At 50.1% G+C, this 25,460-nt stretch overlaps 1 protein-coding gene, 1 long non-coding RNA gene and 1 other non-coding gene across 5 annotated transcripts; 1 reads left to right on the top strand and 2 right to left on the bottom strand.

The window, feature by feature from the left end:
* Nucleotides 1-1,575: 1,575 nt before the first annotated feature.
* Nucleotides 1,576-6,346, bottom strand: LOC110131240 (uncharacterized). 3 transcript variants are annotated; one of them, XR_011486736.1, is made up of 3 exons: nucleotides 6,242-6,346; nucleotides 5,148-5,236; nucleotides 1,576-1,975 (listed from the first exon to the last, which is right to left on the bottom strand). It is a non-coding gene; the product is annotated as an uncharacterized lncRNA (long non-coding RNA). The 3 variants fall into 3 exon arrangements; XR_011486737.1 differs by having other exon boundaries at nucleotides 1,576-1,970; nucleotides 6,236-6,346; XR_011486735.1 differs by having other exon boundaries at nucleotides 6,236-6,346.
* Nucleotides 6,347-6,355: 9 nt separating this feature from the next.
* ZNRF4 (zinc and ring finger 4) lies at nucleotides 6,356-7,881 on the top strand. The gene has a single exon (XM_020883764.2). It carries the CDS (start codon nucleotides 6,368-6,370, stop codon nucleotides 7,778-7,780), a length of 1,413 nt encoding a protein of 470 aa, XP_020739423.2. The 5' UTR covers nucleotides 6,356-6,367; the 3' UTR covers nucleotides 7,781-7,881.
* An 11,996-nt stretch (nucleotides 7,882-19,877) lies between these two features.
* Nucleotides 19,878-19,950, bottom strand: TRNAE-CUC (transfer RNA glutamic acid (anticodon CUC)). The gene has a single exon. It is a non-coding gene; the product is annotated as a tRNA-Glu (tRNA).
* Nucleotides 19,951-25,460: the final 5,510 nt, after the last annotated feature.

A 25,460-nucleotide genomic window follows, 5' to 3' on the forward strand; every position in this document is an offset into this window, starting at 1 on the left:
CCTGAATGGTCTAATGGTTTTCCCTACTTTCTTCAATTTAAGTCTGAATTTGGCAATAAGGAGTTCATGATCTGAGCCACAGTCAGCTCCTGGTCTTGTTTTTGCTGACTGTATAGAGCTTCTCCATCTTTGGCTGCAGAATATAATCAATCTGATTTCAGTGTTGACCATCTGGCGATGTCCATGTGTAGAGTCTTCTCTTGTGTTGTTGGAAGAGGGTGTTTGCAATGACCAGTGCGTTCTCTTGGCAAAACTCTATTAGCCTTTGCCCTGCTTCATTCCATACTCTAAGGCCAAATTTGCCTCTTACTCCAGGTGTTTCTTGACTTCCTACTTTTGCATTCCAGTCCCCTATAATGAAAAGGACATCTTTTTGGGGTGTTAGTTCTAAAAGGTCTTGTAGGTCTTCGTAGAACCATTCAACTTCAGCTTCTTCAGCATTACTGGTTGGGGCATAGGCTTGGATTACCGTGATATTGAATGGTTTGCCTTGGAAATGAACAGAGATCATTCTGTCATTTTTGAGATTGCATCCAAGGACTGCATTTTGGACTCTTTTGTTGACCATGATAGCTACTCCATTTCTTCTAAGGGATACAGAAAAGTTGTAGAAATACAAATGGCAGGAAGCAGAGACTTCCTACATATCCTCCACCCAGCTCCCCCTCCTTTTAACATCATATATTGCCTGGTAGGATGATCAAAACCAGGAATTAGTACAGGTAGAATATTATTAACAAACCTACAGACCTCATTTGAGTTTCAGTAGTTTTTTCTGGGAGTGTCCCCTTCCTGGTCCAGGACCCCACCCAGAGTCACTCATTTCATCTCGTCATCACATTGCCTGGCATCCTTCATGCCAGAATAGTTCCTCAGTCTTTCCATGTCTTCCACGACCTTGAAATTTGTGAAGAACACTGGCCAGGATTTGCAGAAGGTCTCTCAACTTGGGTCTGTCTGATGTCAGCTCATGTTTGGACTGGGATTGTGTGTTTCTCCCCAGAATCCCCCAGGGGGCTGATGTTGCATCCTCCTTGGTGTAGGATGTCAGGAGACTCCAGAAGTCGCTGAGTCTCATCGGCAGTGATATTATGACCACGTGGTCAGGACATGTGACTCCCCTCTCCCCTGGAAAATTACCTTCTTACCTTTCAACTTTGTAAATATCTTAAGAGAGGTCCCCTTTTGATTGATTGATTTTTGATTCGATATGTCCCCTACATACAAATGAGTTCCATTCCAAGAGCCCATTTATAAGTCCAATGAACTCATAAGTCCAATAAAGTTAGCCTAAAGTGTCAGTCACTCAGTCGTGTCTGACCCTTTGCAACGCCATGGACTGTATAGCCCACCAGGCCCCTCTGTCCAGGGAATTCTCCAGGCAAGAATACTGGAGTGGGTTGCCATTCCCTTCTCCAGGGAATCTTCCTGACCCAGGGATCAAACCTGGGTCTGCTGCATTGCAGGTGGATTCTTTACTGTCTGAGCCTCCAGGGAAGCCCTCGTTAGCCTAGGTACTTCACTAATACAATCAGCTATGTAGTACTGTAATACGTTTTATACAAACAATACATAAACACCAAAAGTAAAACATTTTTAATCTTACAGTACAGTACCTTAAAAAGTACAGTAGCACAATACAATGGCTGGCACGCAGGGGCAGGCATCGAGTGAAGAGGCAAGAAGAGTTACTGACTGGAGAAGCTAGAGGAGGTGGGAGGTGGGAGAGCTGAAAGATCGTCAGCGATAGGAGACAGAGGGCAGGTTGCAGTGTCACTCATGCCTGACGTTGATGGCATAGCTTCTGGCTCCTTGTGGATTCAACTCTGTCCACCCTCCTGAAAAAAACAATCCAACGATGTCTTGGTAGTAGCTTTTTTTTTTCTTTCTTCATCATAGATGACACGGCAGCTACTGGATTGCAATCTGAATGGCTGTTGCAGCTTCCGTGTACTGTTCTGCATTTGGTTCTGCGCTTCAAAAAATGAACAGAGCCTCCTGAAATCAAGAAAACCCCTTACCATCTCCTGCGCCACAAATCCCTTCAGTTCTTCAGCTGCTTCTTCCTCTTGTTGCCCCACTCCCTCAATTATTTTCATTTTCGTTTCCATCGTTATCACTTGGCACTTCTTAGCAGTACCAGCTACATCGCTACTGCTTTTATGCTTGCTTCCGGACATCCAGAAAGTGAAAGCGAAAGCGTTAGTTACTCAGTCGTGTCCAACTCTCTGTGATCCCGTGGACTGTAGCCCACCAGGCTCGTCTGTCCAGGGAATTCTCCAGGCAAGAATACTGGAGTGGGTTGCCAGTTCCCTCTCTAGGAGACCTTCCCCACCCAGGGATCCAACCTGGGTCTCCCATATTGTGGGCAGACTCTTAACCAACTGAGCCACCAGGGAAGCTTCCAGACATCCTGGGCTTGAAATAAAGATGCTGTACTCTCTACTCTCTCCTGCAAAGTCCACAAAAGCACAGCGACTCATAGAGGATGCTCGCATGTGACAATGTACGACAGACAGATGAACTAAGCTCTGTGATCGGACCTGCAAACACCCGTCTGCATCTTTGAAATTTAGCAGCTCGAAGTTTCTGGTGTAGGGGACTTCACTGTACTTTGTTATGGAAGCCCTAACAAATGAATACACCCTGTTTATTTACTGCCCATCTCTGGAGAACTCTGTCTTGAACTTTTCCCTATCATGCGCCTGTTCCTTTGTTTACCAAATACTTCCTAAAGATCGACATTTTATCTTTCCTTAAAAAGATTGTCAAGTCATAAACAAAAAACCTCTATCACTTGCCGCAAAGGGAAGGGACCCACAAGAAACAAAGATACAGAAAACAAAATGATGCCTCAAAATGTCAATGGGGAAGGGAAGGAACTTCCCTGGTAATTCAGTCTTTAAGACTTGGCGTTTGCAATGCAGAGGAACTCAAATTCAATCCCTGGTTGGAGAGCTAGGGTCTCACATGCCTCATGGTGTGGTCAGAAAATAAAAAAAAAAAGTGCCCATGGAGCCAAGGACCTGTATCTTAGGAAAATTAGCCATTGCCAGAAAGACATTAAAGACAGTAGCACCAAACAAAACTTGCTCCAAGTAAGCCCCAGGGGAGGGCATTGTTAGAGAGTGATGCCCCTCACCCCATATGGCCGGCTCCATTCAAGGACGCCTCCCCTTTTGACCTTCCTGCCCACTCACTCATTCAGGGCTATAATCCCCTGTTATCCTCTCTCTGTCCCATTCCCCAGTCCCTCCCCTGGTTCTCCCACTGCCGCTGTGGCTTCTCCCCTTCTCCTTGTCTCTCCAACCCACCCTGCATCCAACAACCAGAGGGTTCTTTCAGAAACAGAAATCTTTCTTTATTTCAGGAGTCATAAGTGAATTTACTCCCATCGTAAGAAGATTCAAACAGTGCAGAAATACAGAGACCAGAAATGAGAGATATGATCCATGTCCTGTCTCTATTCTGATCTTTTCTAAGGCTCCTCATCAGTCTCTGTGTAAATTCTAAAGTCAGCGACATTCAAGGTTTGGGTTGGGTCCTGTCCTTACTACCCCCACCTCTCTCCCATCTTTCAATAAGACCCTCTTCTTAGCCACTCTGACAGCTTGCCATATCCAACCATTCAACTCTAACTCACTCATTCAGTCTCACTGCAGGACCTTTGCACATGCCCTTTGCATTCCCAGCATGTTGTTCTCCACCCCCTCACTCCAACTTCATCCTTCCTCACCCTTCGGTCTCAATGTGCTGACACCTTGTGTCTGGTTGGCCTCACCCAGATGTGGACCCTCGGGACAAAGATTCCAACTGTGCATTCATTTCTACATCTGCCGTGACCAGGAGCTCCCTCACAGTTGTGGAGGCTGGAAGTCCAAAATCAAGGTATCAGCAGGGTCCGTTTCTTCTTGCTGGCTGAGAGGGAGAATCTGTTTCCCACCTCCCTCCTAGCGTCTGGTGGTTGCTGGCTACCCTCGACATTCCTTGGCAACACATCACTGGAATCTCTCCTTCTGTTGTCACATGGACTTCTGCCTGTTTGACTCCTGTGTCTCTTCTCTATCATTGGCTGAGGGCTGCTCTGGGAAGTATTAAACCAAGAGAGACAGCCTAAAGAATTAAGTAGCCAGCCTGGTGAAGTGTGGTCGAGGAGAGAGAATTCTGTTCCCGGCAGAGGGAACAGCGTTTGCAAAGTTCTAGAGGTTAGTAAATCATGATGCATTCAGAGCATTGAAGAGCATTGAGGGGCTTCCCTGGTGGCACAGCTGGATAAGAATATGCCTGCCAATGCAGGGGACAGGGGTTCAATCCCTGGATTGGGAAGATCCCACATGCCTCAGAGCAGCTAAGCCTGTGTGCCACAACTATTGAACCTGTGCTCTAGAGCCCATGTGCCACAACTACTGGAGACCACCTGCATTGAGCCCGTGCTCTGCAACAAGAGAAGCCACTGCAATGAGAAGCGTGTCCAGCACAGCAAACAGTAGCCCTTGCTCACCACAACTAGAGAAAGCCTGTGCAAAGCAGTGAAGACCCAGCGCAGCCAAAAATAGTAAAATTTTTAAAAAGAAAATTATTGAGGTTTTGGAGACTGACAGGGGCTTGACCATGGAGAGCTGTGTCAGACACAGAAAGGAACTTGGATTTCATCAAGAGGGCAAGGGGGAGCCATGGGAGAGTTTAGAGCATGGGAGAGACCAGAGGATTAAACTTTAGAAATATGCTTGACTGCCATGCGGTGAGGAACTGAAAGTGTTGTGAACTGGAGGCAAGTCTGTTATGGGAGAATGAAAAATTCAGACCCTAAGGGCTTCCCTGGTGGCTCAAATGGTAAAGAATCTACCTGCAGGGCAGGAGACCTGGGTTCAATCCCTGGGTCAGGAAGATCCCCTGGAGAAGGGAATGGCAACCCACTCCAGTATTCTTGCCTGGGAAATCCCATGGACAGAGGAGCCTGGCGGGCTATAGTCCTTGGGGTCACAAAGAGTCGGACATGACTGAGCAACTAGCACACACATGATGAACGCCAATCAGGCATCATCTCATTTAATTTTCTGACTGCCGACCTTACGAGGCACGTTGCTCATCATTACACCCATCTGAAAGATCTAGAGACTAGAGCCCAGACAGCTTCAGTGACTTACCTGGTCTCACATAAGCTTGTTAATGGCAGAGCAATGATTCAGGACTTGAGTAGACTGCCCAGCCAGGTGACAGACTCACAGTGGGAGATCTGGGATAAAGAGTTGGGAGGGGACATGAGGCTGATGGCCAGCGCTCTGGATGAGGAACAAGGGACGGTTGGAGACCCGGATAGAGAGGAAGATCTAAGCTGAGAGAATAAAGCTGGTTCAGGTGGTCTCCGGGACCTAATGCCTGATGATCCGAGGTGGAGCTGATGTAATCATAATAAAATCAAGTGCACAATAAATGTAATGCACTTGAATCATCCTGAAACCATCCCCCCCCCCATCCACAGAAAACTGGTATTCCATGAAACGGGTGTGTGTGTGTGCACCCAGTTGTGTCTGACTCTGTGACCCCATGGACTGTAGCTCACCAGGCTCCTCTGTCCGTGGGATTCTTCAGGCAGGAATACTGGAGTGGGTTGCCATGTCCTACCCCAGGGAATCTTCCCTACCCAGGGACCAAACCCATGTCTCTTGTATCTCCTGCACTCTTCACCACAGGCACCACCTGGGAAGCCCCTGGAAACAGGTCCCTGGTGCCAAAAAGGTTGGGGGCCGCTGGTCTCCCTGGTGATGGGGACTTGGACCACCCGCTCCTGCTAGCCCAGCCCTGACATTGCACTTCTCCCACCCCTCCCATCAAGTTGGTTAGACCCTGAGGACATAAGAACTGAGACCTGAAGGGTAAGAAAGGGCCTTCCAGGCTGAGGGCACAGACTTGCGTAGGCACTGGAGCAGGATCGTGCTGGGTGTGTTCACAAAAGAACGTCAGGGAGGCCTGTGTGTCTGGAGCAGAGTGAGCAAGCGGGAGGGAAGGAGGAGGGCTGGGATTTGGGCTTTAAAACCTCATGGGCAGAGGGTGCCCTGAACAAGTCTAAGTCCCCTGGGAATCTCGAAATGGGTGAACATTGACCGCCTTCTTCAGTGGGTCTCTAGGAGGCTTGGGGAGATGATGATGGCAGAATGTCAGTGTGAAGGCTGGATCCACATCATGGTGGGGCGCGTGGGCTGCCAAACCACTCTGTGGTACCCCTGAGCTTTACCCTTACAAGGTCCAGGAGCTGGGGATGTGCTGAGACTTCTAGAAGTTCTTTTCCAAGGTTGTCCAGCCCCCAGGTCAGAGCCCCAGGGATTCTGTCTGGGCAGGGGGTGGAGGGACTGGATGTAACAGGACGATGTCACAGAGGCTGGGGGCATCTAGAACCCTGGGGGCTCCTAGTCTCAGAGTCATCTGCCAGGAAGGCCGCCTGGGTAGGTCATCTCCTCCTGGGACCAGCCTTCAAGGACAGAATGCGAGCCTGGCTGCCCCCAGGAGCCGTTTCCGTGTAGGACCACCAGGGTCCCCACTGCTCTGCTCAACTGCCTCTGAGCCGCCCTTTCAAGTTCACCTCCATTCCCTCCCTGGCCACAGGTCCCCTGGGAGGCCCTGGAGATGCCCGGAGGCCTCCCGTTGGTGGTCCCCAGCGGGACCTAGCTCCACGCTGCAGCCGGAGAAGGACGGGCCAGCCATGGGGCGGCAGCAGCCAGCTGTGGCCCTGGGGGCAGTCAGGATCTCACTGATCCTGCTGGGGTTGCTCACTCCCTCGCAGGCGGTGGTGCGGGTCGTGCTGGACAGCAACTCAAGCACGGTGGACTTTGAGGATCTGCCAGCCCTGTTTGGGGCACCCCTGGCTCCCGGGGGCGTGCGAGGCTACCTGATGGAGGCCAAGCCAGCCAACGCATGCCATCCCATTCAGGGCCCGCTGCCGGGCAACGGCTCCCTGGGTGCCATCGTGCTGATCCGCCGATACGACTGCACGTTCGACCTCAAGGTGCTGCACGCCCAGCGGGCCGGCTTTGGGGCGGCTATTGTGCACAATGTGCGCTCCGACGACCTGGTGCGCATGGCCCACGTGTATGAGGACCTGCGGCAGCAGATCGCCATCCCCTCGGTGTTCGTGGGCGAGGCTGCTTCCCAGGACCTGCGGGTCCTCATGCGCTGTGACAAGTCGGCCCAAGTCGTCCTGCTGCCCGACTACCCACCCCACCCGGACCTGGACTGCCACCCGGTGCTGGCCGTCTCCTGGGTGCTGGGCCGCGCCCTGGCCCTGCTCACCAGCGCTGTCTTTGTCCTGCGGCGCCTGTGGCATTGGCTCTGGAGCTGGCGGGCCAGCGGGCAGGCGGTCAAGGCACAGGCCCCCCAGAGGGCCCAGGTGCACACCTTCACCAGGTGTAACGACCTCTGCGCCATCTGCCTGGATGAGTACGAGGAAGGCGACCGCCTCAAGGTCCTGCCCTGCTCCCATACCTACCACTGCAAATGCATCGACCCCTGGTTCTCCCAGGCTGTCCGGCGCTCCTGTCCCATGTGCAAGCAGTCAGTGGCCGGCACGGAGGACAGCTCTGACTCCACCGTCGACAGCTACGGGGACGAGGAAGACCCCTCGCTGTCCGGCCGCCAGACCCCGATCTGGGCTGTCCAGGCCCGGCTGCGCTCCCGGAGGCTGGCTCTGCTGACCCAAGCCACCTCCCAGAGCCGCTGTAGCGCCTCCTCCGTGGGGGAGGCAGAGGCCGGTGCACCCTTGGAGGGGCCCCCAGAACCCCACTGAGACCCGCCAGCCCTGGGCTGGTAGAGATCCGGGCGGGCAGGGTGGAAGGAAGGCATGTTTTTAGCCCGGAGACTAGATAATAAAGTAGGTTTGAAAGCGGATTCTTCCCCTGGCTGCTCTGGGGCTGCCCAGTCCCTCATACCACCCGTGTGGCAAGTCCCAGCTGAGCTGGCTCCTGGCATCTGAGGGTGAGTGAGGGGAAGTGGGGGTGGTAGGGTGGTCTCAGGGACGTTATGTACATCATCCCCATGGTGGCCCTGTGACGGGGCCACCGTGCCTCAGTTCAAATTCTGGGTCCACAGGGCCTGATTCCTAATATTCGCTTTCATTTAAACCTTAAAAAGAATAAACTTGTTACTTTGGAATAATTTTAGCTTTACAGAAAAATTGCAAAGGGGCTCTGGACAGTTTCCATGGACCCCTCACCCAGTTTTCCCTCAGTGTTGACATTTTACATCAGCATAGCATTTTTTTCTTTTTAACGTTTTGATTTTTTGGCCACAAAGTATGTGGGATCCGGGGTCCCCAACCAAGGATCGAACCCACACCCCACTGCAGTGGAAAGCAAAGTCTTAACCATTGGACCGCCCAAGGAAGTCCCCAGCACAGCACGTTTGATTCAACCTTGAGAGCACCGTGAATAGGTTATGACGAACTCAGCTCCGGGTTCCATTGAAATTTCCTCATCATTTCAGCTGCTTATAGTGGAAAGTGTCAAACGCACTCAAGTAGAGAGAATGGAATGATGACTTTTCCCACGTGTACCCATCATTCAGATTCAGTGATTTATCTGTGCTGCCATGCTGTGCTAAGTCACTTCAGTCATGCCTGACTCTTTGCGACCCAATAGACCACGGCTTCTCTGTCCATGAGCTTTTCTGGGCAAGAATACTGCAGTGAATTGCAGTGCCCTCCTCCAGGGGATCGTCCCACGTGTACCCATCACTCAGATTCAACGATTGATCTACTCCTGGCCATTCTTGTCTCCTCTAATTCTCCTCCTTCCTTGCTATTTTTTAAAAAAGATTTTTTAACATTTTTATTTATTTTATTTTTGGCTGTGCTGGGTCTTTGTTGCTATGCGGGCTTTTCTCTAGTTGTGGAGAGCAGGGGATGCTCTCTAGTTGAAGTGTGCAGGCTTCTCCTTGCAGTGGCTTCTCTTGCTGCAGAGCTCGGGCTCTAGGGCGCATGGGCTTCAGTCGTTGGTGCACATGGGCTTGGCAGTAGCGGTTACCAGGCTCTAGAGTATAGGCTCAATAATTGTAGCACATGGGCTTACTTGCTCCAAGGCATGTGAGGTCTTCCCAGATCAGGGATCAAACCTATGTCTACTGCATTGGCAGGTGGATTCTTTACCACTCAGCCACCAGGCAAGCCCCTCCCTTGCTATTTTGATGTAAATTCCAGATGTTTTTTTCACCTACAGATATTTCAGTGTGTGTCTCTAAAGCAGTAGTTCTCCACCGTGGTGGGGATGTTGTGTCCCCCGGGACACTGAGCGATGTCTGGGGGCATCTGTGGTCATCATGACTGGGGGCCTCCTGGTATCGAGTGGGTGGGGGCCAAGAATGCTGCTCCATATCTCTTAGCCCCTGGGAGGGTCTCATCCCAGAGAATGATCTGATCTGACTCTCTACAGTGCTGAGAGGAGACACCCTGCTCTACAAGATAAGATCCCTTAAAGAACAACCTCACAAACTCCAGTATCAAGTCCAGTATGAAATGATTCCTTATGCGTGCATGCATGCTAAGTCACTTCAGTCATGTCCAACTCTTTGAGACCCTATAGACTAGCACAGCAGGCTCGTCTGTCCATGGGATTTCCAGAAGAATACTGGAGTGGGATGTCATTCCTTTCTCCAGGAGATTTTCCTGACCCAGGTCTCTTGTGTCTCCTGCATTGGCAGACAGGTTCTTTAACACTAGCACCACCTTGATGCTATAGTGATTCCTAAATAGCGTTGAATAGTCACCCAGGGAGCAAGTGGAAATGTGCACATTTATTATATTATGGTACAATTTTTTAGACTGTTTGCAGCAGGACCGAGATAGAATCTAGAGTCACTGATGGTCTCCGAAGTCTCCTTAATTTTTTATTTATTTTTAAAAATTGGTTCTGTAGCATTTAAAAAGTATTGTATTTATTATTTACTTACTTGGCTGCACTGGGTCTTAGTGGCGGCACTTGGGTTCTTGCTTGCATTTTTTGAGATCTTCCTTGCGTCACATGGGATCTTTGATTGAGGCACACAGATTCTCTAGTTGTAGTGTGAGGACTCCAGAGCTTGTGGGCTTCAGTAACCATGGCACTTGGGCTCAGTTGCTCTGTGGCATACGGCATCTTAGTCTCCCAGCCTGGGATTGAACCTGTGTACCCGGCATTGCAAGGCAGATTCTTAACTACTGGACTACCAGAGGTCTGTCCAAAGTCTCTTTTAATCCAAAGCTTCTCCTGCCATCTTTCTCCCTATAATTTTCCTTGCAGTTTATTTATTTGAGGCCACTGGGTCCTTCATCTTGCAGAGATGCCCCTGATCTGGGTTTTGTCAATTGGGGCATGGCAACTCACTCTAGTATTCTTGCCTAGAGAATCCCATGGACAGAGTAGTCTGGAGGGCTACAGTCTATGGGGTCACAAAGAGTCGGACATGACTGAAGTGACTTAGCACATACACACGTGGTATCATTTTAAGTATGCCTCTGCCTCCTTTAGTTTCTTTTAATTTCTAGTTGGATTCAGAGACCAGCATGGATGTGATTTAATTTTATGGCAAATAGATAACAGTGTTTCTTCAGTTCCCAGTGCAAGCTTTTCTCAGAAACTTGGGTCAATGAAAGGCTCTTCTGGGCAACGAAGAAGGGGTGGATGCTAACTTGGGGCAAGCATGATCAGGAGGATCTGCAAGGGAATGTTGTATAGAATTTCTCAGGGGGCACGGCATATGGGTGATAGTAGGATTTGGACAGAGTAGTCTGGTATTAGTGGCTTCATGAGTGAATATCTGTATTTAGTCAAATGTCTTCTTTTTCACACATATTAGAGTGGCTTTTTTTTAACTTTTTTTTTTTTTTTTTGCTTGTCCTGGGTCTCTGTTGCTATGCTCAGGCTTTCTCTAGTTGTGTTGAGCAGGGGCTACTCTTCATTGCGATGTGTGGGCTTCTCATTGTGGGGGCTTCTCTTGTCGCAGAGCACAGACTCTCGGGCCCGTGGGCTTCAGTGGTTGTGGCACGCAGGCTCTAGAGCATAGGTTCAGTGGTTATGGGACACAGGCTTAGTTGCTCTGTGACACGTGGGATCTTCCGGGACCAGGGACTGAACCCACGTCCCCTGCATTGGCAGACAGATTCTCATCCATTGTACCACCAGGGAAGTTCACTGGAGTGTTTTTCATTTGTGTCTTGCTGTCTGCACCTCCCAACCTAGCTGGGAACCTCCAAAGTAGTTCAGAAAAAAGTGAGTCTGTTCTTGGATGGATGATGGCAAAGGGTGGGCTCTTGGAAATGGCTCTGGTGTGTGTATGTGTGTGGGGTGGGGCGCAGAGAAGTGGGCTGAGGTCCTTGCACAGTATCCCTGGGAGATGGTAAAGAACTCCTACCCAGTGTTCAAGGGGCTTTGCTCCTAGCCCACTGGCCCTAAGGCCACAAATGGAGGCTACAGTATCCAGAGAACACTGCCTCAGTCACTCTGGGTGGCCATCAAAGTCCAGAGCTGCCAAGAAGGAGCAGGCCTCTCTGTCCAGCAGGCATGGACTGGGATGAGGATGGAGAAGTGGAGACAGGAAGCGATGTGTGTAGCAGTCAGGCTTGGAGTTAGCAATGGGATCTGAGACCCCATCAGAGCAGCTTAAGCACAGAGGGCTATTTCTCATGAACTTGAGTAGTCAGTCCAGGGATAACATAGAGGCTCCACAGTGTCCAGGCCCCAGGTTCCTTTTGTCTTATTGTCCCACCTCCTTAGCAAGTGTCCTTCTCCTCATAGAGCACAGTAGCTGCTTGAGCTCTAGCCATCACATCTACATTCCAGTGAATGAGGAAGAGCTTATGCTTTCTCTTTAAGGACACTTCCCAGAAATCCCATACACCAGTTTTGCTCATACTCCATTGGCCAGAACTCAGTCATATGGCTACACTTGCCTGAAAGGATGCTGGGAAATGTAGTCTATTCTGAATGGCCAATGGTCCAGCTGAAAACCAGGGGTTCTATTGCCCTGGAAGAGAGAACAGATTTCAGAGGTGGCCAGCATGCCTGTCACTTGAACACATTTGTGTCCCAAAGAACTACCCAATACATGTTTGTTGACTAAGTGAATGAATGAATGAATCCCTGCACCTTTAAGCTTGAGCCTCCTTCAAGGTCACAGGCACCACAGCAGAGCAGGCACCTCCTGGTTCACCAGACAGTTGACTTTTCTCACGATCATGTCAGCAGAGGGAGTACTCATTAGGGATGAGACCCAGTTCTTACTGAGGCCCTACTGTGCTCCAGGCCCCAAGTCTTATAGCTTCTTTCCACCATTAAACCTCCCTGAGCCTCAGTCTTCCCATCTGTAATATGGGAACCATAACAGTACCTGCCCTGCATGGTTTGCCAACCACATATAGTGCCTCACACCTACTAAGCACTTTGTCAGTATTTGTCAATTGAGTGACCTGCCCGTAACCCAGCTATAAAATCAGGTGATCAGAACTGTGGGGGAATCACAGGCAATGTGTTGACCCAAAGGGAGGTGTCTTCCGTAACCCAGAAAATCTGGGAGGCTTTCTAGAGGCAGTGTCTTCTAGATTGAGAGCAGAAAGGGCAGGAATCAACACCATGAAAAGGAGAAGTAATCCTGGCAGCTGGAACAGCATGGGGAAAGGCCCCAAGCAGCCTAGTTTGGCATCCAGTAGGTGCTTAATAAGTGCACACAGTGCTCCCTGCCCCCAGTCAGGTCCAACATCCTCTGAGAAGGGGCCTCAGCATCATCCCAGCCTCCTCAGTGCCCTAGCAGCCAAGTCTGGGCTCCTCTCCAGCTGCCTCCGGGAAAGTCGGGTGCTGCCAAGGACAGCCAGCTTAGCGAGGCCAGCCTGTGCCAGCCCCATCAAGCCCATCTGATGGCTGATTTAGGGGAGCACCAGCAGAGGCTGCCCCTTGTCCATCCAGGAAGTACCCTGGTTGTGTGTGTATAAGGGGTGGTGGTTGTTCAGTCGCTCAGTAGTGTCTGACTCTTTGTGACCCCATTGACTGCAGCACACCAGTCTCCCCTGTCCTTCACTACCTCCCGGAGTTTGCCAGACTCATGTCTGTTGAGTCCGTGATGCCATCCAACCATCTCATCCTCTGTTGCCCCCTTCTCCTCCTGCCCTCAGTCTTTCCTAGCATCAGGGTCTTTTCTAATGAGTCAGCTCTTTGCATCAGGTGGCCAAAGTATTAGAGCTTTGGCTTCAGCATCAGTCCTTCCAATGAGTATTCAGGGTTGGTTTCCTTTAGGATTGACTGGTTTGATCTCCTTGCAGTCCAAGGGACTCTCAAGAATCTTCCTCCAGCACCACAGTTCAAATGCATCAATTCTTTTGGGAAATGTGGCCAAATGGGGAAACTGAGGCTCAGAGGATGGACAACCTCGGGGATGGGGGTGGACTTAGGGAAAGGGTAGCCGCCTGCACAACTTCCGAGCACACACAGCATGGTGGATGCTGGGTCATGCTCTTTTCTGCCCTGACTCCTGGCATCCAGAGTCAGGTTCCTGTGCATACCCCCATTTCCCAGAGGAAGAGACTGAGTCCAAGAAAGAGGATGTGTCCTGCTCAGGGCCACACTCCTGGACTCTGAGCCAGCAGTGACAGGAAGCATACTTCTGCACTCGAGACAGTCCTCTCACTTGTGTGTTTTATTTTTAAAATATTTCTTATTTTTATTTATCTAGCTGCATCAGGTCTTAGTTTGTGGCAGGCAGGATCTTTAGTTGTGGCATGTGGGATATACTTCCCTGACCAGGGATTGAACCCAAGCCCCCTGCAATGGGAGTGCGGAATCTTAGCCACTGCACCACCAGGGGAGTCTCAGCCCTCTGTTTTATATGGCTCTAACTTTGAATTCTGAATTCCACTGGCCGCCGCCTCCCCATGTGTGGAAATCAGTTCCAGCTGTCTTGTCTGTACAACAATTTGTGCTGCCACCTACTTGTTCAAGCCTGTTCTGGGCACACTAGGTGCAGCAGTGACCCAGACAGACCCAGTCCCCACCTGTCTGGGACTCCCAGTCTATTGGGAGGGGTGGGCCATGACAAAGCAGTGGCAGGGTGATCAGGGCTCTGAACGGGGAGACACTGGCGCTGTGAGGGGCCACAGGGGCACTTGACCTAGCCTAGAGGGTCAGAGAAGGCTTTTCTGGCAGAGGGCCTCTACCTCAAGACCCGAAGGAGAGAATGGAAGCAATTGGGCTGGGGTGGGAAGAGTGTTCCAGGAGGAGAGAACAGCACATGCAGACTCAGAGTCCTACAAGGCACACAGGCTTTCAACCTTATTGGACATATGTTCGTGCATGCCAAGTCATTTCGGCCGTGTCCAACTCTTTGCAACCCTATGGACCATAGCCTGCCAGGCTCCTCTGTCCATGGGATTCTCCAGGCAAGAATACTGGAGTGGGTTGCCATGCCCCCCTCAAGGGTATCTTCCCAACCTAGGAATCCAATCCACATCTCTTACATCTCCTGCATTGGTAGGCGGGTTCTTCAACACTAACATCACCTGGGAAGCCCTATTGGACACACACCCCTCCTCAATATGCATATGCACTTTTAAACAAAGTTTTTTTTTTTTTAATTATTATTTGTCACATGGCACAGCATATGGGGTCTTGGTTCACTGACCAGGAATTGAACATGTGCCCCCTGCAGTGAAAATGCAGAGTCTTCACCACTGGATTGCCAGGGAAGTCCCTGCATAATCATTTTTAGTAATGACAAGTGAATGACACTTCAAGTCCATACCAAAGCTCTCTTCTGCAGCCTGAAAATGCTTGGGCTCAACTATTCTAGAAAGACAAATGGAATTAGCTCCTATTTTACTCAATCCTGGGGCTTTCCTGGTGGCTCAGCTGTAAAGAACCTGCCTGACAGTGCAGGAGACATAAGAGACTCAATCCCTGGGTTGGGAAGATCTCTTGGAAGAGGGCAAGGTAATCCACCCCAGTAGTCTTGCCTGGAGAATCCCATGGACAGAGGAGCCTGGGAGGCTGCAGTCCACAGGGTTGCACAGAGTCGGACATGACTGAAGTGACTTAGCACCCATGCGCGCATATTCAATCCTATTTTCCAGATGAGAAAACTGAGGCCCAGAGAGGTTAAAGCGACTTGCCTAAGGGCAAACAGCTCAGAAGGAATGAAGCTGGGTAAATGGTGGGATGAGAAGGCAGAGTGATTCCCCCCACTCCCAGGCCAGGTTGATTAGGACATCCCTCAACCCTGGCTCCAACCCAGCTCCTCCTCCCAGCCTCTTTGGTGGGTGCCAAACCACTCCAGGGTGGCCTGAGGTCAGTGTGTCCTTCACCTCCTCTATTCTGCACCCTCTGCTCCTCATGATACAACCAGTGAGGAGCAGATTCCAGGGAACTGTTACTGCCACTCCCAGCAGCCTCTGGAGGCAGCTGCAAAATCATGGAAGCTACAAGGAGGCTGCCCGCCAAGATCTCAGCCCAGATGGCATCTGGAAGGGCGGGGGGGGTGGGGTGGGGGGCGACAAGACTCTGATTCATCCCCTGACCCTCCTTTCTTCCTCCTCTGTCTCCGCCTCCTCCCCACGCCCTGTCCCCTTCCTAGCCCACCCATCACAGCCTCCCAGCCAGGCCCAGGAGGGGAGGAGGCTTTTAGGAACAGATGGCTGCCTTCCTCGCCCAGCGCTCTGCCAGTTAATTAACGCCGCCTGTAATTAAACTTCCCACAAATTAGCTGTCAGCTACGCTAAAGGGAACCGTCCCTCTCAAATGCCACCTTGACTTGCTGAATTGTGAGCCTTGTCGACAAAATAATTAAAGGCAGAGAGAGGCAACCAAAATTTAGAGGCTTTTTTTTCCCCTTTTCTAAATCTCTATCGGCGTCTATGGCCAAACGCTCCCATCTGAGACCTGGGAATACAACCAGGCTGTTTTCTGAGGTACCATGTATTAACACCTTTCATTGTGAAGGAAATTTTATTGAGCATCTATTGCATGCCACATTACTTTGCTGACAAAGGTCCGTATAGTCAAAGCTATGGTTTTTCCAGTAGTCATGTACAGATGTGAAGAGTTGGACCATAAAGAAGGCTGAGCATTGAAGAGTTTTTGCTTTCAGATTGTGGTGCTGGAGAAGAAACTCTTGAGGGTCCTTTGGACTGCAAGAAGATCAAACCAGTCAATCCTAAAGGAAATCAACTCTGTATATTCATTGGAAGGACTGATGCTGAAGCTGTAGAACCAGTACTTTGGCAACCTGATGTGAAGAGCCAACTCATCGGAAAAGACCCTGATACTGGATAAGATTGAGGGCAGGAGAAGGGGATGACAGAGGAAGAGATGATTAGATGGCATCTCCGACTCAACGGACATGAGTTTGAGCAAACTCTGGGAGATGGTGAAGGACAGGGAAGCCTGGTGTGCAGCAGTCCATGGGGTCACAAAGAGTCAGATATGACTGAGAGACTGAACAACAATTGCATGCCAGAAACTGTGCGAGGAGGTGGTGTGCAGTCACTCCTTTCTTGGAACTCACATGTCCAAAAAAATGTCACCTTGACATTTTTTTTTTTTGGCTGTGCTGCATAGTATGTTGGATCTTAGTTCACCGACAAAGGATCAAACCCGTGCCCCCTGCACTGGGAGTGTGGAGCCTCATCCACTGGACCGCCAGAGAAGTCTCTTAACATACATTTTTAAAAGCAAAGGAAATATATGATGTTATTACAGCTGGGGGAAGTGCATTCAGGGAGAGGGGACAGCCAGTGTAAAGGCCCTGAGGCTGGACCACTCTTGATGGGGACTGGACCAGGTAGAACCAGAGGAGGGGGTGGGAGTGGGACAATTTGGTATCCATGGTATAGGCACAGATGACAGGATCGGCTGACACCCGTAGTTCCCCCTAATCTACAGCTTTGCTTTCTGTTGTTTCAGTGACCTGCTGTCAAACCCAGGTCCAACACTATTAAATGGAAAGTTCCAGAAGTCAACAATTCATAAGTTTCAAATTACTGCCGTTCTGAGCAGTGTGGTGAAATCTTGCACAGTTCGACTCTGTCCCACCCCGGGCTTTTTAAAAATATTTATTTATTGGGCTGCAGCAGGTCTTCGTTTCAATATTCAGGATCTTTTAGCTGTGACATGTGGGATCTCGTTCCCTGACCAGGGATCGAACCCAGACCCCCTGCATTGGAAGCACAGGGCCTTAGCCCTTGGGGAACCAGGTAGGCACCCACCCAGGGCTTGAATCATTCCTTTGTTTAGTGTCTCTTGCCTGCACGTGGTTTAGTAGGTGTCTCAGTGATCAGGTCGACTATCGCCTTACTGCAGGGCTTCGTTGTGAAAGTGAAGTTGCTCAGTCGTTTCTGACTCTTTGTGACCCCGTGGACTGTAGCCCACAAGGCTCCTCATGAATCCAAGGGAATCTCCAGGCAAGAATACTGGAGTGGGTTGCCATTTCCTTCTCCAGGGGATCTTCCCGAACCAGGAATCCAACCCGGGCTCCTGTATTGCAGGCAATGCTTTACCCTCTGAGCTACCACTTCACAGTGGCTGCAAAGCACAAGTCTAGTGATGCCGCAACTTGCTCATTCTCTAACCATGCCTGATTTATCAATAGCCAATATTTTGTAATAACTGTGGGTGGAGTGTAACCTTTAAAAATTGTATTTAAAAAGCTTTATCACAGGTATACTGTTGTTGTTTGTTTAGTCGCTAAGTTGAGTCTGACTCTTTTTCGACCTTGTGGACTGTAGCTGGCCAGGCTCCTCTGTCCATGGGATTTCCCAGGCAAGAATACTGGAGTGGATTGCCATTTCCTTTTCCAAGACATCTTCCTGACCCAGGGATTGAACCCGGGTCTCCTGCATTGGTTCTTTACCACGGAGCTACCAGAAAAGCCCCATATGTATAGGAAAAATCATAATAAGGTTTGGTACTATCTGAGGTGCAAGGCATCCACTGAGGGTCTTGGAGTGTTTCCCCTCGGATAAGTGTGGACTATTTGTATACCTTATAAAAGTGGAGGGTAAGAGAAAGGGAAATAAAAGAGCAGTGAACTCCCAGATCTTTGACCTGGAAGCTGATCCACAAAGATGTCAGATTTGCACAGAGTGAAACCTTTTCCAAAAAAAAAAAAAAAAATCTTCATCCTCAAACCAGTTGCCAAGACCCAGGGAGCCAATGCTAGAGATGTAATAGATGCGAGTTCAATCCCTGGGTCAGGAAGATCCCCTGGAGGAGGGCACGGCAACCCACTCCAGTATTCTTGCCTGGAGAATCCCACGGGCAGAGGAGACTGCGGGCTACAGTCCATGGGATCGCAAGGAGTTGGACACGACTGAAGTCACTTAGTCACACACAGGGAGTGGGGGTGAGTGGAGTGAGCCAGAGCCTCTGCACTCCTGGGCAGAAGGGTCTCCTCGGCATTCTGGTTGGGGGTGAATGGTGTGCTCGCCTGTCAGGACATAATCAGATTCTGACACCTGCAGAGTTGAGCCTCCAGGAGAACCCAGGGGAGACCAGCGATGTGCCCTCTGGACGCCCTTGGGCTGCAGAGACTCAAGCCCCAGCATCCTGGGGTCAGAGGATGGTATGGGCTCCTCTCCAGGCAGGCAGGAAAGCCAGCATGAACCCCTGTGTTCCTGCCTCTCCTAGGATATTTTGCAGGTCCATAGGACAGTGTTCAGGCCCTTGAAGCACCTCAGGGCCTTTGCAGAAGCTGTGCTTTCTGCTTTCAGATGGAAATACCCTGTCCTCCCTCCACTACCACCCCTTTCTTCCATTTTAGGTATCGCCTCTTTGATGGCTTACCAGTAAAGAATCCTCCTACAGTGCAGGAGACACAGGAGATACGGGTTTGATCCCTGGGTCAGGAAGATTCCATGGAGGAGGAAATGGCAATCCACTCCAATATTTTTGCCTGGGAAATCCCATGGACGGAGGAGCCTGGAGGGCTATCATCCATGTTGTTGCAAAGAGTCAGACATAACTTAGACTGAGCATGCATGCACATGTTCAGCTTATATGAATAACACCCTCCAGGGAGCCTGTTCTTCCCTCCCAATCGAACACAGTAGCAATAGGAAGAAAACACATACACAATAAATGGGATAAATAAAGCTTAGTAAAAACCAAAGTCTATTAACCTTTTTTCCTTAATGGTACACATCTTGCAGCATTTCTTGCAGTTCTTATTTCCCTGAGCAGGGATCAAACCTGTGCCCCCTGCAGTGGAATTCTAACCACTGGACCACCAGGGAATTCCCAAAGGCTATTAACTCTTGATTCTCAATGAGTTTTAGCGTCATCCCAGTGGAAAGTTTCTATTTCGGGTGTTTTTAGGTGATGGAATTGTAGGAGAGGGAGTGTGGGCCTGTGGAGAGTGTTTGTCAATTGCTTTTACCTGCCAGGAGCATGGAAGCAGTGTGTGTGGTGATCGGGAGGCCAGGGTGCCACAGGGCTTGGTTCAAATCCCAGTTCTATCCACTTTGGAACTCTGGGAGGGGAGCAGGGGGCATCACCTTTCTATACCTCAGTTTTCCCATCTCTAAAATGGGAATGATAGTGGTCTAATGTGTGATGCTGCTGGGGGAGAGGATTAAGTAACTTTGGTTGTTATATTTAATAGCTACAAAGTGTTTGGAATGTCACCAGGCCACAGCAAGGTGTCACTAGCTTTTTTTAAATTTAAGTTTTATTTTATATTGGGTGTATAGTTGATTTATACATTATTGTCTTAGTTTTAGGTGTTCAGCTAAGTGATTCAGTTATACATATACATATATCCATTTACAACTTTTATTTATTTATTTTTAAACTTATTTGGCTCTGCTGAGTCTTGGTTGCAGGAGGGATCTTTAGGTGTGGCATGCAAACTCTTAGTTGTGGCATGTGGGGATCTAATTCCCTGACCAGGGATCGAACCTGGGCCCCCTGAATTGAGAGTGCAGAGTCTTAACCACTGGACCACCAGGGAAGTCCCTCTAGCTGTGTTTTAAATTTAATTTTTATTTTATGTTGGAGTGTAGTTGATTTACAATGTTAGTTTCTGGTGAACAGCAGAGTGATTCAGTTACACCTATACACATATTCATTCTTTTCAGATTCTTTTCCCATATAGGTTATGAAGTCACTAGCTCTTTGTTCAATATTTAAAATAATAATGAAATTAACTGGAGAAGGCTCAGGAGAAATAAGACTATGGGCACCCTCATCTCTGAGAAAATTATTTTTGGCAAAGATGTTCACTTTAAGGCACATGGGTAGGACTTCAAAACAAAGCAGAAAGCTCAGAAAACAAGAAAAAAAGTGAGATCTTTCGAGCTCCTGCCCTCCCCACTCTTTGTAAATTAAAGACACATTCTGCGGGAGCTTTCTAAGGTGATGGATATACATCTGTTCCATTGAGGTGGCAGTTACACAGGTGTCTGAATTTGTTAAAACTCATAGAACTGTATGCTTAATTGATCCCTTGATAAAGACACCAAAAATATGAATGCCCCATACGTGGGCTTGTGGGTGTTTCCTCTGCCTCTGGTAGGAATGCAAAATGGCCCAGCCAGCCTGGAAAACTGGCAGTTTGTTAAAAAGTTAAACACACACCTACCATATGACCCAGACACCCTACTCCTGGGTGTTTACCCAAGAGAAATGAAAAGCATGTGTCCACAGGAAGACATGTGTCACAATGATCACAGCAGTTTTATTTGAAACTGCCAAACACAGGAAAGAACCCCGGTGCCCGTGAGTTTGTAGATAAACAAACTTCGGTCCAACCATACACTGGAATAAGACAGCAGTGAAAAGGAATGAACTCGACACAGGGAAGATCTTGGATGCACCTCAAAAGTATTATGCGGTGAAAGAAGCCAGATTCCAAAGACTGTGTCCTGTACAATTCTATTTATAGCAATGTTAAAGACAGGCAAACTAAACTGTGATGATGGAGAGTAGAAAGTTACCTGGGGGGAGGAGGGCATCCATTGGGAGCCGCCCCCTAACCCAAGCCTTCCAGGTGGTGGAGTGTTAATGAAGCATTTTTAAAATAATAATTTTATTTATTTATTTGTTTTCAGATGTGCTGGGTCTTCCTTGCTGTGCAAGTTCCTCTCTAGTTGCATTGCAAAGGCTTCTCATTGTGGTGGCTTCTCTTGTTATGGAGCACGGGCTCCAGGGCACTCGGGCTTCAGTAGTTGTGACAAGTGGGGTCAGTGGTTGCAGCTCCTGGGCTCCAGAACGCAAGGTCAATAATTGAGGCACATAAGCTTAGTTGCTTCTTGACATGTGGGATCTTCCTGGCCCAGGGATCGAACCCATGGCAGGTGGATTCTTTACCGCTGAGCCGCCAAGGAAGCCCTGGAATGTTCTATATAGGGTCAGAACTAGGATAATCTGAAGGAGGCACAGTCCTGAGTGACAAAATTCAAGGGAGCATTGTAAAAGCACTCCAGGGAAATAACATTTGACTGCAATATTTGGAAAAACCAAAATTAAAGCCCTCCAAAATCTAGAATGAGCAAAATATCAAAATTTCAAATAAAGACAAAATTTGACCTTGCATTTGTTAGACTCACCTCCACTGTGATCTCCCTAACCCAGCCCCTGGTTCTGTCTCTTTCTCTGACCACTGGCATCTATGGGGGAGGCCGGGTGGTGGTGAATCTACGCTTGGGCAAAAATGCATCCGGCTATCCAGCTAAGATTTGCATTTTCCATCTCAAAAGGAAAGTTAAAAAAGAGACACGGGTAGAAGAAACAACCTTATCTAGTCTCTAGAAGGCTCACAATTAAAAAAAAAAAAAAAAAGCCTATTAGAATGGTTCTGGGAGGGGAGGGGAGGGGGATTGAGGAGGGAGTACATAAAACAAGAACCAGTGGTCAGAGCAGGGGCGCAATGGAATAAATGTTTGTTGAATGAATACACAGTGAACAGGAAGGCACGGCCCCCAACGCGCCCGAGCTCCCAGTAAATAAACAAGTGAACAAGATAATTAAGAGGGGAGGCCCCCCTGCCTCCCCCTCGCTGCCTCTGCCATCCCTGCCCGACTTGGCAGCGCTGACAGTACAGCCTGGCTTGCCAGGAAACCGCCAGCCCCTGCCTACTCTTTCTGCCATCAGGCTGCTGCCGCATGGGCTAGAGAGGGAAGGAGTCGGGGCTCTCCGGTGGTCTGTCCCCAGTCTCCATTATTATGTGAGCCCAAGGCGGGAGGGACCTGGGAACGATTTCAACCGTGCAGTATCCCCAGTGGGTCCCAGGCTGGCATACAGTGGGCGCTCAATTAATGTGCAGTTGTCCTGAAAGGTCAATCAAAGCCCTGGGGTCTTTTGATTGCTGGGGGCTGGGCGGGGGTCTTCTATCTTTCCTACGCAGACCCGAGGATTAGGCGCCCCTGGAAGCAGAGGGAGGGGGGCAGGGGTCGCTAAGTCCAGCCTTCCTCTTCTCGCCAGGGCTTGAGCCCAGGGAGGGGGCAGGGGCAACTGGAGGGGTGTCCCACAGTCAGGAGGGGAGAGCAGGTGCTCGGAGGCTCCAGGGACCGGCCCACCATGCCTCACAAGGTCTGAGTTTTCTTGGGAGCAGGACAGGAGCACAGCCTCCAGGCTGGCCAATGGGAACGCGAAAGGAACGCATTACCTCATCAGGAAGCGCGGCCATTGGCTGGGGGCTCCTGTGGGCGGGAGTCGGGCGCAAGCTCTGGGGGACCGGGATGCGGTTGCTGGGGCCAGCGGGGAGGGTCTTGATGGAGGAGAAAAGAGAAACGGGGACAGGGGAGAGGAGAGGAGAGGGGATACGGAGCGCATGGAAGAGGAATTTGGAGTGTCTGTGTGGCTGCGAGTGGGTCTTTATAACAAGCGTGCAGCCCTCCAAGTCGCTCCCCACGCGGGTCCTCTTGCTTGGACATCCTCAGCTTATTTTAGCGGGGAGGCGAAAGGGGAAAGAGAGGGTTCCCCCACCGCTATATTAGAAGCCTCTCCCCAGGTTAGGAGCCCTCCCTCATACACACACACACACACACACACACACACACACGCTGTCCCCAGGGCTGCGTGGACAGACTCCACCCCCACCCCATCAAACAGGCCCGCAACTTGTTCCTCTGTGCCTGAGACACCACCATTCATCCCGTAGAGTCCCAGGGCACAACTTCCAGCCGCAAACAGCCCTGCAGGTTTCAGGTTGAATTTCTCTGAGCCTCAGCTTCCCCCTGTGTGAAATGGGGGTCCACAAAAGTCCCCACCTCTGGGGAGATGCTGCAAAGATCCATTCAGTCAGCCAACAAGCACATACTCAGCATTACCTGTGTACCAGGGTCTGCACTAGGTCCCAGGGAGACAGGAGGGACGGAGGCAAGCCTGGGCCCAGCTACCTGGACCTTAAGGTCTGAAGAGGAAAATGAACGTAAACAGAAGAACATCCATTTCAGAGGATCACAATGCTGTGAGGAAAGTAAAACAAATGGGGGAAAGTGGAAGGAGAGTGAGCTGGATGTTCTTTTAGACCAAAATGAAGGAAGACAGGATTTCCCTGGTGGTCCAGTGTTTAAGAGCAGTGGGCTTCCCAGGTGGCACGAGTGGTAAAAAACAAACAAACAAACAAACAAAAAAAAACACCTGCCTGCCAATGCAGGAGACACAAGAGACTAGGGTTGGATCCCTGGATTGGAATCCCAACTCTAGTATTCATGCCTGGAGAATCCCATGGACAGAGGAGCCTGGCAGGCTACAGTCCATGGGGTTGCAAAGAGTTGGACATGACTGAAGGGGCTTGGCATGCACCAGTGTTTAAGAATCCACTTGCCAGTGCAGGGGACATGGGTTCAATCCCTGGCCTGGGTAGATTCCATGCGCCTTGAGGCAACTAATCCCCTGCACCACAACAGCTGAGCCTGTGCTCTAGAACCTGCAGGCCGCAACGACTGAGTCCCCATGCCACAACTGCTGAAGTCTGTGTGCCCTAGGGCCTGTGCTCTGCAAAAAGAGAAGCCACTGCAACGAGAAGACTGCACACAGCAACGAGAGAGTAGCCCGTGTGCAACAATGAAGACCCAGCACAGCCCAAAATAAATAGACAAATTTCTTTTTTAAAAGAAGGCTTGCCTAAGGAGGTGATGTTTAGATAGAATAGAAAGAAGCTATCAGAAGATGAGGGGAGGGAGTTCCCTGGTGCTCCAGTGGTTAGGACTTGGTGCTTTCACTGCCGTGGCCTGGGTTCAATCCCTGGTCAGGGCAACTAATCCTGTAAGCCACATGATGCGGCCACAAAAAAAAACAAAAGATGGGGAATAGCATTTCTGGCAGAGGGAATAGCCAGTGCAAAGGTCCTGGGACAACAACCATGCATGGCATATGGGAGGAATAGTGAAGAGGCTCGGGTGACTGGACAGAGCGAGCGAAGGGGAGAGGGAGAAGGGGAGGGGCAGGTCATACAGGGCCTTGTGGGCTACCAGAGGACTTGGATTTTTACCCTAAGGAAGGTGGGAGCCCTGGAGAGCTGTGGGCAGAGGAGAAGTGGGACCTGACTCAGGTGCTCACAGGTGCCCTCTGGCTGCTTTGGGAAGGACAGGCTGTGGGGGACCACGGCGGGAGCGGTGGGTCCTGGAAGGAGGGAACTGTGCTGATCCCAGTGAGTGATGATGGAGGCAGACCAGGGAGAGAGTGAGCAGTGGATGAGTTTGAGGTATATTTTGAAGCCCACAGATTTCATTCTGGAAGCGCTAAGTTTGCGGGAGGTGGAGTTTTCATTCCTGCACACCTCTTGGCCCTCCGCAGGCACTCTGAGCAGGAGTGGTGACTTGTAGCAGGGTGATTGGGTGGCCTTTTCCTCCTCCACGCCCATCAGACCTCCACTCTTCAGGCCAAGTGAATGACTGAGTCACCCCTGGCTAAGCGTAGCAGGGCAGGGTGGGGTGGGGAGAGGAGGTGTGTACTGGGTGCTGACTCAAGCCTCCCATCCAGGCGTTTTTGACTCATCCACCACCCCCACCACTGCGTGTCCACGTGTGGCCCCAAGTGAGATTAGTTACAAATCGAACCCCTCTCTGCAGGGCCATCCTACTGAGGCAGGAGGTACATGGGCCTCCCCAGGGTAAAGCAGTTGGAGGTTCAATCCGATGGACTGAAACAAGAATAACTCATATGGTCAACCCACTGACCAAGATGAGAATAGCAGGACAATTAAGGCAAGGAGGCTGGGCCCTGCCCAAACCTCATACTGCTCATTCTCGAAGTCAGGAGACTTCCCTGACCACACATGCACAGAAAGGCTCCTTAGAGGCCAAAGGGGAGTTATGTCAAATGCCCTTTGACAAGCTCCAAGTCTTTGTGGTAGAACCCATCTTGGCTAAGAGATGAGTGAGTACACATGGGAGGATCCTGAGATACACCAAGTATGGGCTGTGAACCAGGCAAATCAAAAATGACTGGCCAAATGAAACCCAGAAAAAATGCCCCATAAAAGTAATTCTTCAAACCACTGTGAGGGCACGACTC

This window comes from Odocoileus virginianus, chromosome 3, assembly GCF_023699985.2.
Source record: "Odocoileus virginianus isolate 20LAN1187 ecotype Illinois chromosome 3, Ovbor_1.2, whole genome shotgun sequence".
In the NCBI taxonomy this organism is placed as follows: Eukaryota; Metazoa; Chordata; class Mammalia; order Artiodactyla; family Cervidae; genus Odocoileus; species Odocoileus virginianus.